Raw genomic sequence first — 13,894 nt, forward strand, 5'->3', positions numbered from 1 at the left:
GGGCACCTTGCAGGGGCAGATAGCAGCGAGGTTTACTAGGAACAGTGGTGTCAGCTCAGACCCAAGGCTGAAGAATTCAGATCTGATCTGACGTGATAAGCAAATGGGAAACAGCTTTACCCATAGGGCCATGAGGTAATGAAAATGGTGTTCTCAGAAAGACTGTGCTGGCAACAGTGTGTGGGGCAGACTGCAGAGACAGGACAGCCCAGGAGGCTGGCTGGGGAGGCCTACGGGTATGGAGATGTGCCATCCGACCCATGTGACCCAGATATCAATGCAGAGGAAGGAGAGGAGTCAAAGATGGCCCCGGAGTGTGAGTCCAAGGAAATACCAGCTTGGCTGTGCTGAGGGAGGCGGGAGCAGCTGTGGTCAGATAGTGGGCATCCAGACAGCCGAGCAGTTACTATGGAGAAGACCCACACCACCTGCACAGCCACCTGGTATCCCCTGGGGGCACTGGAGGTTGGAACAGCCCAGCAATGTTTAGGGAAACCTAGAGTAACTGCTCTTGCTTCCTTCAGATTTCAGTATTTCTACAAGGACCTGAGCCGGGATGTTTACTTTTTTTTTTTAATATGGAACACTTCACAAATTTGCATGTCATCTCTGTGCAGGGGCCATGCTAATCTTCTCTGTGTTGTTCCAATTTTAGTATATGTGCTGCCGAAGCGAGCACTCGTTTACATTTTTTTGAATAGTTTCTGTACACTTTGGGATAACATTCCATGAAAAATGTCACCAACTGGAATACAACACTGTTGTTCTTTGTGAAACTACCCAACATCAGAAAATTAAAACCATTTCACTCCTACATTCCCTTCTGAAATGTTTGTTATTAGCCTCTGTGAAAGGGCCCTTTGCCACTACTGCAGCTGGTGACCCGAGGTGGGAAGGCTGCTGCCTGGAGAGGGACTGGGACAGGCTGGGCCAAGGGACGAGGGAGGGGAGGGCCACACTGCCGCTGGCCGTCCCTGGGCACCGCCTCATGACGTTTACCTGGCACACCTGGCTCCGCAGGGGAAGTCAGGGGTGGGGCGCGGGCGTGGCTGACGGCAGCAGCTGCTACAGGAAGGAGAGGGGAGACAGTTTAGAGGGAACCTTCAGGTCTAGGCTTGGGACCCAAGCAACTGCCAAGGAACCTCACCTTTGCCTAAGGTCAGCGGTTCTTAAATCAGATCCATACCAAGAAGTAAATTTTTAGACACAGATTTTCCAATCTTCCATGCAACACACGAGGACTATCGTCTGAGCTAACCCTTACTCTCAGGAGCACTGGCATACTGCTGCACGCTTTATTTTGTAGTTAATCTTAGTGGGAGAAAAAAAATACCACATGCTCTTATTAAACAGGTTTTGTGTCACCTCAACAGAATGATCCGCAACAACCGCAGAGCTTAATGGCTGTGAAGTACTAGAAATGAAAAAGCAGAGAGTGAGAAAAAATGTCAAACAGAAAGCAAGAGGCGGGGCGAAGGGTCATCTGTGAGGGAAAAGAATAATGGAGGAGAAATACCAGTGACCAAAAGGTCCACAGCAGTGATTCCCAACCCCAAGAATTGCTGATCACCTCAGGAAGTCACAGAATTCTCAAAAACTCAAGGCTAAGTTAGGTTGACATCAATTTAACTTAAAATATGCTCTTACGGAACTTTAAGAACAAAGACACGAATCTGGTCGACCAAGTCCCAAGGGATTGAAGCTTCAGAAAGATTGGGAATGACTGAGTTGGAGAGAAGACAATCATTTTCGCTGTTGAAGTTATGTCCTTTAACATAACTTATGAAGTTATGAAGTTACTTTGATGTAAATCGACATTGCTGGCAAGTATTAGCATTCTTCATCATAAATAGCCTTCTTTGGGGAAAGATTTTAAAAGGTTTCTCTCGGGTTGTTGTTCAAGCAAAGAATCTGGTGTAGACAGATTTTTTTTCCTTTCCACTTCTGTGGAACGAAAGACCCACCCTGCCGTTAAGTCTAATCCTGTTCCTAATTAGTCAAGCTTCCCCATCATGGGCCCCAAAAGAGTCAGAAATGAGGTTTCCTGAGAGATAAGCCAAGACACATCCTCCGCGTTCCAGTCATTGGGAAGGGTGGAGAGGTGCAGAGCAAGTCCGAGCATGGATTTATCGATTCCTCCCTCACAACACGCCTGTGACCAGGCGCCTGGCTGAGATTGCTCAAGCTCAGAAATCATCCCCTGAAATTCAAATGTGCAACTCTGGGGAAATCCGGACTAATTCATTTGAAACACTCAACCCTGGTTTTACAACCAAAATCAAGTTTGTGTGGATAACAGCAAGTACTTGAGTTCATAGCTGTTCCCACTTTCTTTACATATTTATAATTCAAAATTAAGTGCAGTTTAAAATGATGGAAAAATAATAGATAACTCTAAAGGTGCAGTTAAGCAACTTGGTACTCACGTAACTTCCATTCCCTGCTTCTCTGCTTTCTCTCTCCCACCTTAGTGCCCCTCAATCCATCTGCCTCTTGTGCACCAGAGTCAGGAGGCCTGGGTGGTCCTTCTGGATCAGGGACTAGCAGTGCAACAGAAAGCACGCACTGCTGGGCAATGAGAGCAGATGGCTTTTGGTAAGTGTGCATGCACCATCAGAAAATGGTAACGTGAAAAAACTGGAAAAAAGCCTGGAGCAAGATGGCAGACTAGAAACATCTCCGCACTAGCCACTCAGTGAGATTGCAGAGAAGACGGCAGCCATCGCTGGTTGGAGTATCCTGCCCCGAAAATGGTCAAGTGCCATATAAATCCACTGTTCTTATTTCCTAGATCCTTAATACTCTGTGGATTGGTCTAAATACTAAGCATGCATGCCAACTGGATTTGCCAGCCTGAGGCATTTTTGTGATTATTCAGCCTCAAGACTGTCCCTTCTCTTCTTATTGAGAAACTCAACTACTCTTTACAGGATGTGCAAACCTATTCAACATAAGTGAAATAACATTAGCCAAACTGACAATATGCAAATGAAAATCAAGGGGTTGGAAATATGACAATTCGGTATTTCACTTTCATTGTCAAGTAGTCGAACAGAAGAATAAAAAAGAATTGCACATAAATGCAAGCTATTTATCCCTGTATCTATTTTAAAATCAAATATAATAAAAAATCGATATGTCCAATAAAAATAGCGGCATTAATTTCTACAATGATTGCAACCCTGTTTTAAAAGAAAAGATAATGAAATGTTTTTCCTTCATACTACTGTTGAGGAATGAAAAATGAAAAGGCAACAATCCAGATCTGGCCATGCTTGAGAAATCCAAAAGGCCTTCAAGAAATAGTAGGATAACGTAGAAACTAGTTTGGAATGTGCTAATTATATAACTCAACTTTGCAAACAAGTGCCCAAAGTAAGTCTTAATTTTCTAACCATTTTACTTCTCACTGTGATAGCTGGGGAGTTAAAGTAGTAAAATGAGCCTATTTTTTTCAACTGACAAATTTTCTTGCTCAGCGACTGCCCTTAAGCCCCATTCAAGGAACTTCGCTTTCCTAAGACACAGAAGAGAGACTCTGAAGTGTAATTGACTTCCCTGATAAATGTAAGACAGAAAATGAGGAGGGGAAGAGGGTAGTCTATAAAGGAGAAGAATAATGTAGAAAAACTATTGGTTTAGTTAGTTTGCTTAGAATGAAATATGGGTAAGTAAAAATAAGAGTAACAATTCAGAATAAGTAATTGTTATAGAATATTCTAATGCTAGCAGGAATTCTCTCTCATGTCTAAGTCCTGGTTAATCACTGCAGACCACCAGTGAGGGGGTTGAGAGAACACACACATTACCTGTCCTTTTCCACAACGACAGGGGTCGGATAGGACTGGTTGCTTTTATTGCCAGTACCCAGCTGGCCATAGGAATTGGCGCCCCAAGCATACACTTGGCCTTCATCTGTTAATACTAATGTGTGTGCGTAGCCACAGGCAACCTGGAAGGAAAGAGACCAAATTGACTCAGGTCCGCAAATGGAAATATTTCACAACTTTTGCAAAGTAGGTTAAGAATCAAAACTAAGAAAAAGGAAGAGGCAGCCTGCTCAGAGAAGCAGGCATCGAGTTAACCCATATCCTTACAGTACACACATGCAGCCAGAACTGTGGTAAGATCGCCAGGAGTCCCTTAGCTGCCTCAGCTTCCATTCATTCCATTGTTAATGCTTCACAGAAATCAAGGGGTATGAGGTGAATGTAAGAAACAGACGCTTTAATTTTTTAATAATGATTTTCTTTTTTCTTATAAAAGCAAAATGTACTCCGTGTGAAAAATATAGAGAAGTACCAATATGAAATTACTCTCAAGATCAGAGTTTTTTCTATTCCTATAGAGACATAAAGAAATGTACTGATAGCTTTTTTTTTAAATGGCCATATAAGTTAGTCCTATATCTTATTTCTTTTTACTTTATCATTACACATAGCACTTTTCCATATCATTCAAAATTCTTGAGGCAGGGCGCGGTGGCTCACACCTGCAATCCTAGCACTCTGGGAGGCCAAGGCAGGCAGATGGCTTGTGGTCACGAGTTTTGAGACCAGCCTGAGCAAGAGCCAGACCCCATCTCTAAAAACAGCCGGGTATTGTGGAGGGCGCCTGAAGTCCTAGCTATTTGGGAGGCTGAGGCAAGAGAATTGCTTAAGCCTTAGAGTTTGAGGTTGCTAGGAGTTAAGACACCACCGCACTCTCTACCAAAAGTGACAAAGTGAGACTTTGTCTCAAAAAAAAAAAAATTCTTTGTAAATATCATCTCTTTCATATAGGCTGACATAGTTTAATCATTAATTTATTATTGATTAGGAAATTATGCCACACCTATTGTTTTTCATTACTTGTTAATTTTTTTTTTTTCCTGTCTTTTCTTAACTAATTCTGTAAGAAGAGATTTTCTCTTTGGTTCCTTAGGATAATTTTCTAGGAATAGAATTATAGGTCAACATTGCCAAGGATATTTCAGGAAAGACTCTAACAATTTATATTCCAAAAGCTATGTATGAGCATGTCCTAAGAAAAGAGATTACTGATGAATAGGGACAAGTTAATTCAGAGAAAAAGAGCTTTAATCTTTACTTCAGTGACGACATCCAAGCAACTAAACTTTTCATCCTGCTAAGAAACTATGTTTTTAATACACCAGTATCTTTTCCACTGGAAACTTAAAACTACATGTGCACAGACCAACAGTGGACGTACCCTCTGGACACGGATGCCTTGCAATGCTGCTATTCTGCAGGGGGTTGGCTGGTTGCCACTACTGCCAAGGCCAAGCTGCCCATTTCCATTGTAACCCCAGACAAATACCTGAGAGGAAACCAGAAACATAACATTTGCGAGAGACAAACGGCCATCAGGTTCTCTGAGGGAGACACGCCATGCTAGTATGTCACTGACATGGCAAACAGATATTTTAAACAAAATACGAAATCGCTTTCTCACCTCCCCAGTGTCCACTACTGCCATGGAGCACATCTGCCCACATGCTATGGTCACTATGACTTTATTCTGTAAGCAGCCAGTGACTCGTCGGGGGATTGGCTGATTAGCTGTTGATCCAGATCCCACCTGCCCAGAGTTATTATAACCCCAGGCAAACACCTATGTGAAAGAAAAGATCAGTAAATGAAACACATTCTCGTGTGACGTGTCTCGACTAGACACAAACACACACTAGCAGCACCTTCTTCCCCTCAAAGTGCTTCACATCGAGAATTCTCAGAACAAGGGCAGAGAAGTTTTTACAAAATTCATTCTTACATGGGGTGTTATTTTACCAAATTAGGTTACTGGTGCTCTCTACGCAAACAGTAATAATTACTATCAAATATCATGTAACACAAAACCATGTACTTTGCCTTGTTCATATTTCTATCATTTGGGGATTTTTCTTCTTCTCAATAACCTCTTCTCTATAGCAATCTAGAAAGTCAATGTGTCTTTTTAAATTCTGCAGTTACAGAATTTTTTGCTACATACAGGTGAACTCCATAAGATAGACACTATGACTATGAATTATTACCAAAATGGGGCTGGTTTTAAGGGAGGTGTTCAGGTTTCCAGGACTGCTAAGGAATCTACAGGATCTTATCATAAAAAGGCAATGAATTTTATGCTGACTATTCTCACCTCTCCATCAGATGTTAGCACCAAAGAATGGTAAGACCCACAGGCAACTTCAATGACTTGTTTGTTTGACAAATTAGTAGAGATGTGACAGGGTACTAAACCATGATTAGTTGTCCCATTGCCCAGCTGGCTATAAGCATTATGACCCCAGGTAAAGACTTCTCCTTCTGAAAATAAAAAGAAAGATAACCAGCTTTCAAAACATCTACTTCATCATATGAAAATACTGCATGACTTCCACAAATGAAACCTAAAAATTTAGGTCCAAAAACGAATAACTTCCTTTTTCTACCAAATTCATTCCACAAAAGACTCTATTAGGAAAGCATGAACTAAATTCTACTTCAAAGCAACAATATGAAGTTTAAATGCATGCAATTATAAGAGTTGGAAAAAAGACTTTTTCTTCTTCTTCTTTTTTTTTTTTTTTGCCATGGTTGGGTTTGAACTCGCCACCTCCAACATATGGGGCCAGCACCCTACCCTTTTGAGCAACAGGCGCCGCCCCAAGAAAGACTTTTTAAAAAAGTAACAGAGAAAAGGCTGCTAAGAGTAATAGAAAGATCAACAGACTGAAAGTGAGAGTATTGTAAGGACACTTAACTCCTCTGGTTCTCAACTTCCTTATCTTCATAGAATAAAATATCACCAGGCTAATTTTTAAAATCTTTGTTATTATATTCTTTACTGAGCAATATAATACACACTCAGAAAAAGTTCATAAAAACAGACATGTAGTGTCATAATTATAAGGCTGCACTATTACTCAGATCAAGAAATAGAATCCCCCCAACCCTCACATACCTATCTTACATAAAATAATTTAGTTTTTCCTGTTTTTGAAATTTAAATAAGTGGAATCCCATGATATATACTTATTTCACCTGTATTTTCCACTATATTGTTTCTCTATACTACCTTCTGAATAATTTCTTCTGCTCTGTCTCCTGGTTTATTAATTTTCTGTTTTGCTATATTCAAGCTGCTACAGAATTTGAACACTACATTTTCATTTTTATAATTATATTGTTCATTTTGGTTTTTTCCAAAGCTTCTATGATCTCTGCAGGTTATCTTCAAGTTCATTTTTTATTTCTTCAAACAATAAATACAGCTATCTTGTAGGCGTGTGATAATTCTAATGTCTGGTGTTTTGCCGTCACTTCCTGCTGTCTGCTGTTTCTGGTGCTTCTCATTCATGGTACCTGGTTTCCTTGTACAGTAGTCCCCACCTCATCCTTGGGGGACCCGTTTCAAAACCCCCAGTGGATGCCTGAAACTGCAAATAGTACCAAACAGTATACATTGTTTTATCCTACACATGCATACCTATGATAAAGTATAATTTAGACGTTAGGTACAGCAAGAGACTAATAACAATAACTAATAATGAAATAGAACAATTATGAAATGCAGTAATACAGTTCATAACTTCATCAACAGAACATTCCTTCTTTCCATAAGTGTTAGCAACCTCAGCATACAAGGTTTTTTTTTCCCTTATTAAGTCAAGAACTTTCCTTTTTTTACTTAAGGCAAGCACTTTATGGCTTTTCTCTGGCATAGCCAAATTGCAAATATCATTTGCTCTTTTAGGGACCATTATTAAGTAAACTAAGAGTTTCTTGAACACAAGAACTGCAATCCTCTGACAATGTGATCTCATAACCTAGACAGCTACAAAGTGACTAACGGGGAGGTTGCACAGACAATGCAAATCCACCGGACAAAGGAATGATCCAGGTTCCAGGTGGGATGGACCAGGACAGCCCAAGATTTCATCACACTCCTCAGAATGGTGCATGACTTAAAACTTATAAATTATCTTTCCTTTGAATTTTCCATGTAATATTTTCAGGTCATGGTTGATTGTAAGTAACTGAAACCGTGGAAAATGTAACCACAGATAAAAGAGTACTATTGTACCTGGTTATCTTTGACTAGACATTGCTTATTGCCATAGAAAAATTGTTTGGGGACCAGGCACAGTGGCTAACATCTATAATCCCCACAGACCCAGAGGCAAGAGGATCACTTAAGCTCAGGAGCTCAAGACCAGACTGTATTACATAGTGAGACCCTCATCTCTATAAAATCAAAATAAAATTAGCTGGCTATAGTGATGAATACCTGAAGTCCCAACTACTTGGGAGGCTAAGACAGGATGACATCACCAGAGCCCAGGAATTTGGGGTGAGCTATGACCAGGCCATTATATCCCAGCGTGGGTAGCAAAGTGAGACCCTGCCTCTCAAAAAAATTAGAAACAAGGCTCGGCACCATTAGCACAGTGGTTACGGTGCCAGCCACATGCAGTGAGGCTGGCAGGTTCGAGCCCAGCCCAGGTCAGCTAACCAACAATGACAACTGCAACAAAACAATAGCCAGGCATTGTGGTGGGTACCTGTAGTCCCAGCCACTTGGGAGGCTGAGGCAAGCGAATTGCTTAAGCCCAAGAGTTTGAGTTTGCTGGGAGCTCTGAAGCCACAGCACTCTACCGAGGGTGACAAATTAAAACTCTGCCTCAAAAAAATAAATAATAAATAAAAAAATTAGAAATAAAAATAAACATATTTTTTAAAAACAGAAAAATTATTTGGAGTGGTCCCCTCAGGCCTAGGATGAAGGTGGCTCCTTTTAGAAAGAATCTGCATTTACTTCTATCATGCCCATCCAGGCGTCCTCAAACTACGGCCCACAGGCCACATGCGGCCCACTGAGAACATTTATCCAGCTTGCCAGGTGTTTTTGCCACCACTGCCTGTCCTGCTTAGCAGCCGACTAGTCCTGGGGCCCGCAGTCAGGCCTTCCAATGGTCTGAGGGACAGTGAATTGGCCCCTGTTTAAAAAGTTTGAGGACCCTGTGAGATGCTGCCATGCCAGTACAGCTAACAAATTTAAGGCTTGAGATTTCTTAGACCATCCAGTCTGACATGAATTAAACTACAAATCCCCAGTTACAAACTCTTGGGGAGAAATTTTATTTCTTTTCTTTCTTTTTTCCTCCCTGCTTTGCTCAGAGCAAGGAATTCCTGTGAATCCTTAGGAAGTGGCTAATCCTTTCCTTGGGAGTGGAGGCTCTGCAGTCCTACCTGAGTGGGGAGACCTTCTGGCAGACTCCTGCCCAGTAGGGACCCTGAGTCAGTGAGGGGGGAGGCAGATGCCTGTAAGGCAAAAGTAGCTTCAGGTTCCCCCTCAACCTCTTAAACTTGGTCTGGTAACTTCCTTCTGCCTTGTCAGTGTTTTGCTATCTTTGTGAAAAAAAAATTTTTTTTTTTGCAGTTTTTGGCCAGAGCTAGGTTTGAACCTGCCACCTCCGGTATATGGGGCCAGCGCCCCACTCCTTTGAGCTGTAGGTACTGCCCTCTTTGTGAAAACTTTAAAACAAAATTTTTTTTTTTTTTTGAGACAGAGTCTCACTTGATCCTCCTCAGTAGAGTGCCCTGGCATCTTATCTCACAGCAACCTCAAACTTTTGGGTTCAAGTGATTCTCTTGCCTCAGTCTCCCAAGTGTAGCTGGGACTACAAGTGCCCACCCTGATGCCTGGCTATTTTTAGAGAAGCTGTCTCATTCTTGCTCAGGCGGGTCCTTAACTCATAATCTCAGGCAATTCACCTGCCTGAGCCTTGCCAAGTGCTAGGATCACAGGCGTGAACCACTGCGCCTGGCAAGAAAGATTTTATCTAGAATTTTAGTTGCTTTTGGTAAAGTGATAGTTTGAATAATCTAACCTACTGTTACTAGAAACCAAAAATCTTCAGAACTTATTTTTTAAATACGAAATAAATCTACGAAGCAATATTTATAAAACTTATTTTCAGTTTAAAGAATGCTAAGAAAACAAATATTAAGCTAAAGGAAAACTCCAATGTTTTAATTTTAATATCTTATTCGTCTGAATTTATGAAACAGCCATAAGATGTTTAATTCCTTATACTACTAATCCCCACCCCAGCATCCCTGTAAGACCCACAGAATGATAAGAGTTGAAGGGGGGATGTTGAAATCAAGGTTCAGTCTCTCAATTCATAGATCAGGAGTCTAAAGTTTAAAAAGTGGACTTGAACTTGCCAAAGTCTACAGTGAGTTCAGCAGGGTTAACAGCTTAGAGCGCTGCCAATAACTGCGAGATTCTATCTGCTACATTATCTTACTCTGATTTTCAGATATATTCCTATTTCATGCTGTCCAAAACATAGTCAAGTTCATGGGGCACAGCCAGAAACTCTCGCCCAATCAAAAAGTATATTCTCAATTTAAGGGCACTTATAGTCTTATTTCTCAACAAATAAACAACGGTTAAAATTCCACACAGCGTCCCTATGTTACCTGTTGTTGCAAGGACAACGTGTGGGCCACTCCCGTAGCTGAGGCAGGCTATCTTTTTGCCACTTAAAGAATCCAATTTCCGAGGTTCAATGGTGCTCTGGATGTCACCTAACCCCAAACAGCCACAGCAGTTTGTGCCAAGCACAAAAATCTGTGGGAAAAACCGCTGTTAGTGCAAATAGTTCTATTTCTGACAAAACTATGAATTAGATACGAGCGGGCACAGTCTTCCTAAAACCAACTGCTTCATTATATAACAAAAAAGAATCTACTTTCCATGCTCTTTTTTTTTTTAACCTTTAGTCCATCGTTCCCCCTGAGATCTTCAATTTAGCAAGCCATTTCTAAAAATACGGGTGGCTGAATTATTTTCTCCCAAATTACCTCATCATTTACTGTAGTATATAAAACTTCATTGCCAGCGCTGCCAAAGACACAAGCCTGACGGATTAACTGCAGTTCCTCCTCAGAACAAAGGGAAAACATTGGCCACTTGCCCACATCTAACATCTTCAAAGATGACAGAGTAGCCCGTATTGGCTGAAAAGGAAAAAAGTATATATTGAGACTCCTAATCCAAAAGCTCAATTTTCTTTGCCCTGTCACTTCTGGGGAAGAGGACTAATGCTCTGCTCGTGTTTTTGGAGAGGAGTCTCACAGCTGCAGGCATTGCCCGGATGCCAGCTGCTTCGGGCTGCGCTCACAGCACCAGGGACCTGGATGGAACCAGGTCTCGACAGTTCGTTTTCCTCAAGGACATGGGACTCATCCAAAGCTGAACTTTGGGGAGCTGACTGTTTAGTAAGCACTTTAAGTATTGGCTATGTTTTTAAAGTATCTGTGGAAACTAGGCTGGTTGTAGAAGCAAGAGAGAGAGACAGAGAGAGAGAAACAGACAGAGAGAGACAAACAGAGAGAGAGAGAGAGAGAAACAGAGAGAGAGAGAGAGAGAGAAACAGACAGAGAGAGAGAGACTGAGAACTGCTATTTCATCTGCTGCCTATGTCTTAACAAATCAAATCCTTGGAAAAGAAACAATGCTGAAGGTGACACCAGGGAAATGGTCCCAGAGTTTTCAGTTCAAGGGCAAGCTTGACCATCATTATCAGAGGTTGGTGGGTTTCCTTGTCCCCCACTCGAGGCCTGGAGATTGGCAGGAAGGAACCCCTAGAGAGCATATGTACTAGTTGGCTAGGGCAGCCGAGACAAGCTTGGGCTCCAAACGACAGAAATGTGTTGACTTAAAAGTTCTGGAGGCTAAACCTTTCGGAATGAAGGTACCAAGGCTCCTTCCCAGGGCTGTGAGGAAAGATCTGCTCCAGGCCTTTCTTCTTAGCTTGTAGACAGCTACTTTCTCCCCGAGTCTATTCACATCATCTTTCCCCCATTTCATACCTCTGTGTCTAAATCTCCCCCGTAAGGACAGCAGTCACATCAGTTTAAGGTCCACCCTCACGACCTCATCTTCCCCAAATGCATGTGCAATGATCCCATTTCCAATCAGCTGCATTCTAAGGTACTGGGTGTCAGGACTTCAACACCTGAATTTTGGAGGGTCCCAATTAAGTCCCTAACAGCACGTACCCACAGGAGCACTAAATGTGCACGTGATAAAGTTGTTTAAAAAGACAGTTTTTTACTTTTTTGCTATACCGGAGGCCTTTTTACACACATACTTTTCAACTTCCAAAAATTCTGATGATTACCATAAGATGCATCAATAGCCACAATGCCTATCAAAGGCTATGTTTGGCTATTTCCCACAACAATCACCAAACTCACGCTTTATTTAAAAGAGCAAAGGTTTTCTAGGGATGTCTTTCTCATCAGCTGTTAAATCATCCTAACTAGGAATGAGTTCTGGCGTGAACCTGGACACTCCAGCTATTTACATTCCACAGGTCTGAAAGAATAAGAACACTTATCCCTTCCACTCAGGAGCCAGGAGAGGACGTCCGACAGCACAAGTCAGCAACTCTGCTCTTCTTGAGTTCACACCATTACTTACAAGACTCCACCATCCTCATTACTGTGAATTTACTCTGGGGCCACCTTCACAGACCCTCAAGTACCCTTCATGGGGACAGAATGTCACTGGTCCCTTAGATAGAGTCAAAAATACAATAAACACTTGTGTTGGTGAAATGAAGACATGCGTGTTTGCACGGCGGGCTCACTTCCAGATGCACAGCCCTCCTGCACATCCCACCCTGGGTGTCTCCTGGAAGAACATTCCAGAGTCCTGGCCCCTCCAATCCCTGCTCACAGCCCCAGTGCTCAGCAGTTCTACTTCACCTTAACCATGTCATCAAACACTACTCTATTTCCACGTCTCAAACTTTTAAGTTCCCTCTGATGACAGCTAACAATCCTATATAGGTATCAAAGTGAGGTCTGCAGTGAGTAAAAGCACCAAACAGCTGTCCCCATGACCGCGGGAACTTAGAGCAGAAACAAGCAGAGCCAAAGCTTTGTTTCCGTAATTTTAGCTTTCTTTTTAGGTTTCTACCTTTTCTGAAGCTAAAAAGTTCTAATGGTCATTTTATAGGAGAAACATGAAGAAAGCCCAACAGGGGTTGAGTAGTTATTTCCCAAAATCCAAAAGTTCAGATCTACCTGGCAACTCAGAATGACTTTATTTGGAAATAGCCTCTCTGCAGATACATGGTGAGTAAAGAGGAAGTCGTCCTGGATTAGAATGGGCCCTAAGGCCAATGACTAATGTTCCTACAAGAAGCTAAGAGGACACACAGAGACCCAGGGAGGGGCAAGAGGCCATGTGACAAGGGAGGCGGAGATCTGAAGGGATCCACACAGCCATAAGTCAGGGACACCAAGAATTGCTGGGAGCCACCACCAGATGCTGGGGAGACTTTTCCCTGGAGGGTGCACAGCCCCCAAGACACTTGATGTCAGACATCCAACCTCCTGAACTCTGAGTAAATACATTTTTTTTTCTTTTTGTGCTGGCCCCATATACCAAGGGTGGTGAGTTAGAGCCCAGCCCTGGCCAAACTGCAACAAAAAATAGCCGGGTGTTGTGGTGGGCACCTGTAGTCCCAGCTACATGGGAGGCTGAGGCAAGAGAATCACCTAAGCCCAAGAGCTGGAGGTTGCTGTGAGCCGTGATGCCACAGCACTCTACCAAGGGCAACAAGGTGAGACTTTGTCTTTAAAAAAAAGAACTTAAAAAAAGTAATAAAAAGAGAAAATAAATTTCTGTTGTTTCAGTTGTAGTTACTTTGTTACAGTAGCCCTAAGAAACTAACATAGAAGCTAAGCTGTCTAGGAATACAAGAGTCTTTATAAAAATATTTCTTTCTCCTCTGAGAGATGCTTTGTTTACTGAAAGAATGACGATTTGCCCTAGACCACGATAGAGCTAAGGACAAATTCTTGTTTTAGTCTGAACTTCTACTTTA

The 13,894-nt window shown here is 42.0% G+C and overlaps 1 protein-coding gene and 1 non-coding gene across 5 annotated transcripts in view; both read right to left on the reverse strand.

Moving 5' to 3' along the window:
* RCBTB2 (RCC1 and BTB domain containing protein 2) overlaps window positions 1-13,894 on the reverse strand; it is a 46,339-nt gene that overhangs the window by 16,221 nt on the left and 16,224 nt on the right. For 3 of the 4 annotated variants that reach the window (XM_023517238.1, XM_023517237.1, XM_012809506.2), the window contains 7 exons: window positions 10,857-11,012; window positions 10,473-10,623; window positions 6,142-6,308; window positions 5,455-5,613; window positions 5,212-5,319; window positions 3,810-3,952; window positions 1,000-1,065 (listed from right to left, as the gene is read on the reverse strand). In XM_023517238.1, the coding sequence (XP_023373006.1) occupies window positions 1,000-1,065; window positions 3,810-3,952; window positions 5,212-5,319; window positions 5,455-5,613; window positions 6,142-6,308; window positions 10,473-10,623; window positions 10,857-10,982 (920 nt within the window). In that variant the 5' untranslated portion in view covers window positions 10,983-11,012. The remainder of the gene's footprint in view (window positions 1-999; window positions 1,066-3,809; window positions 3,953-5,211; window positions 5,320-5,454; window positions 5,614-6,141; window positions 6,309-10,472; window positions 10,624-10,856; window positions 11,013-13,894) is intronic. The other variant, XM_003796683.3, reaches the window with a different exon arrangement.
* On the reverse strand, window positions 573-679 carry LOC111727448. Its single transcript, XR_002775009.1, has one exon. It is a non-coding gene; the product is annotated as a U6 spliceosomal RNA (small nuclear RNA).

This window comes from Otolemur garnettii, unplaced genomic scaffold (genome assembly GCF_000181295.1).
Source record: "Otolemur garnettii isolate 467f Iridium unplaced genomic scaffold, OtoGar3 scaffold00106, whole genome shotgun sequence".
Taxonomy (NCBI): Eukaryota; Metazoa; Chordata; class Mammalia; order Primates; family Galagidae; genus Otolemur; species Otolemur garnettii.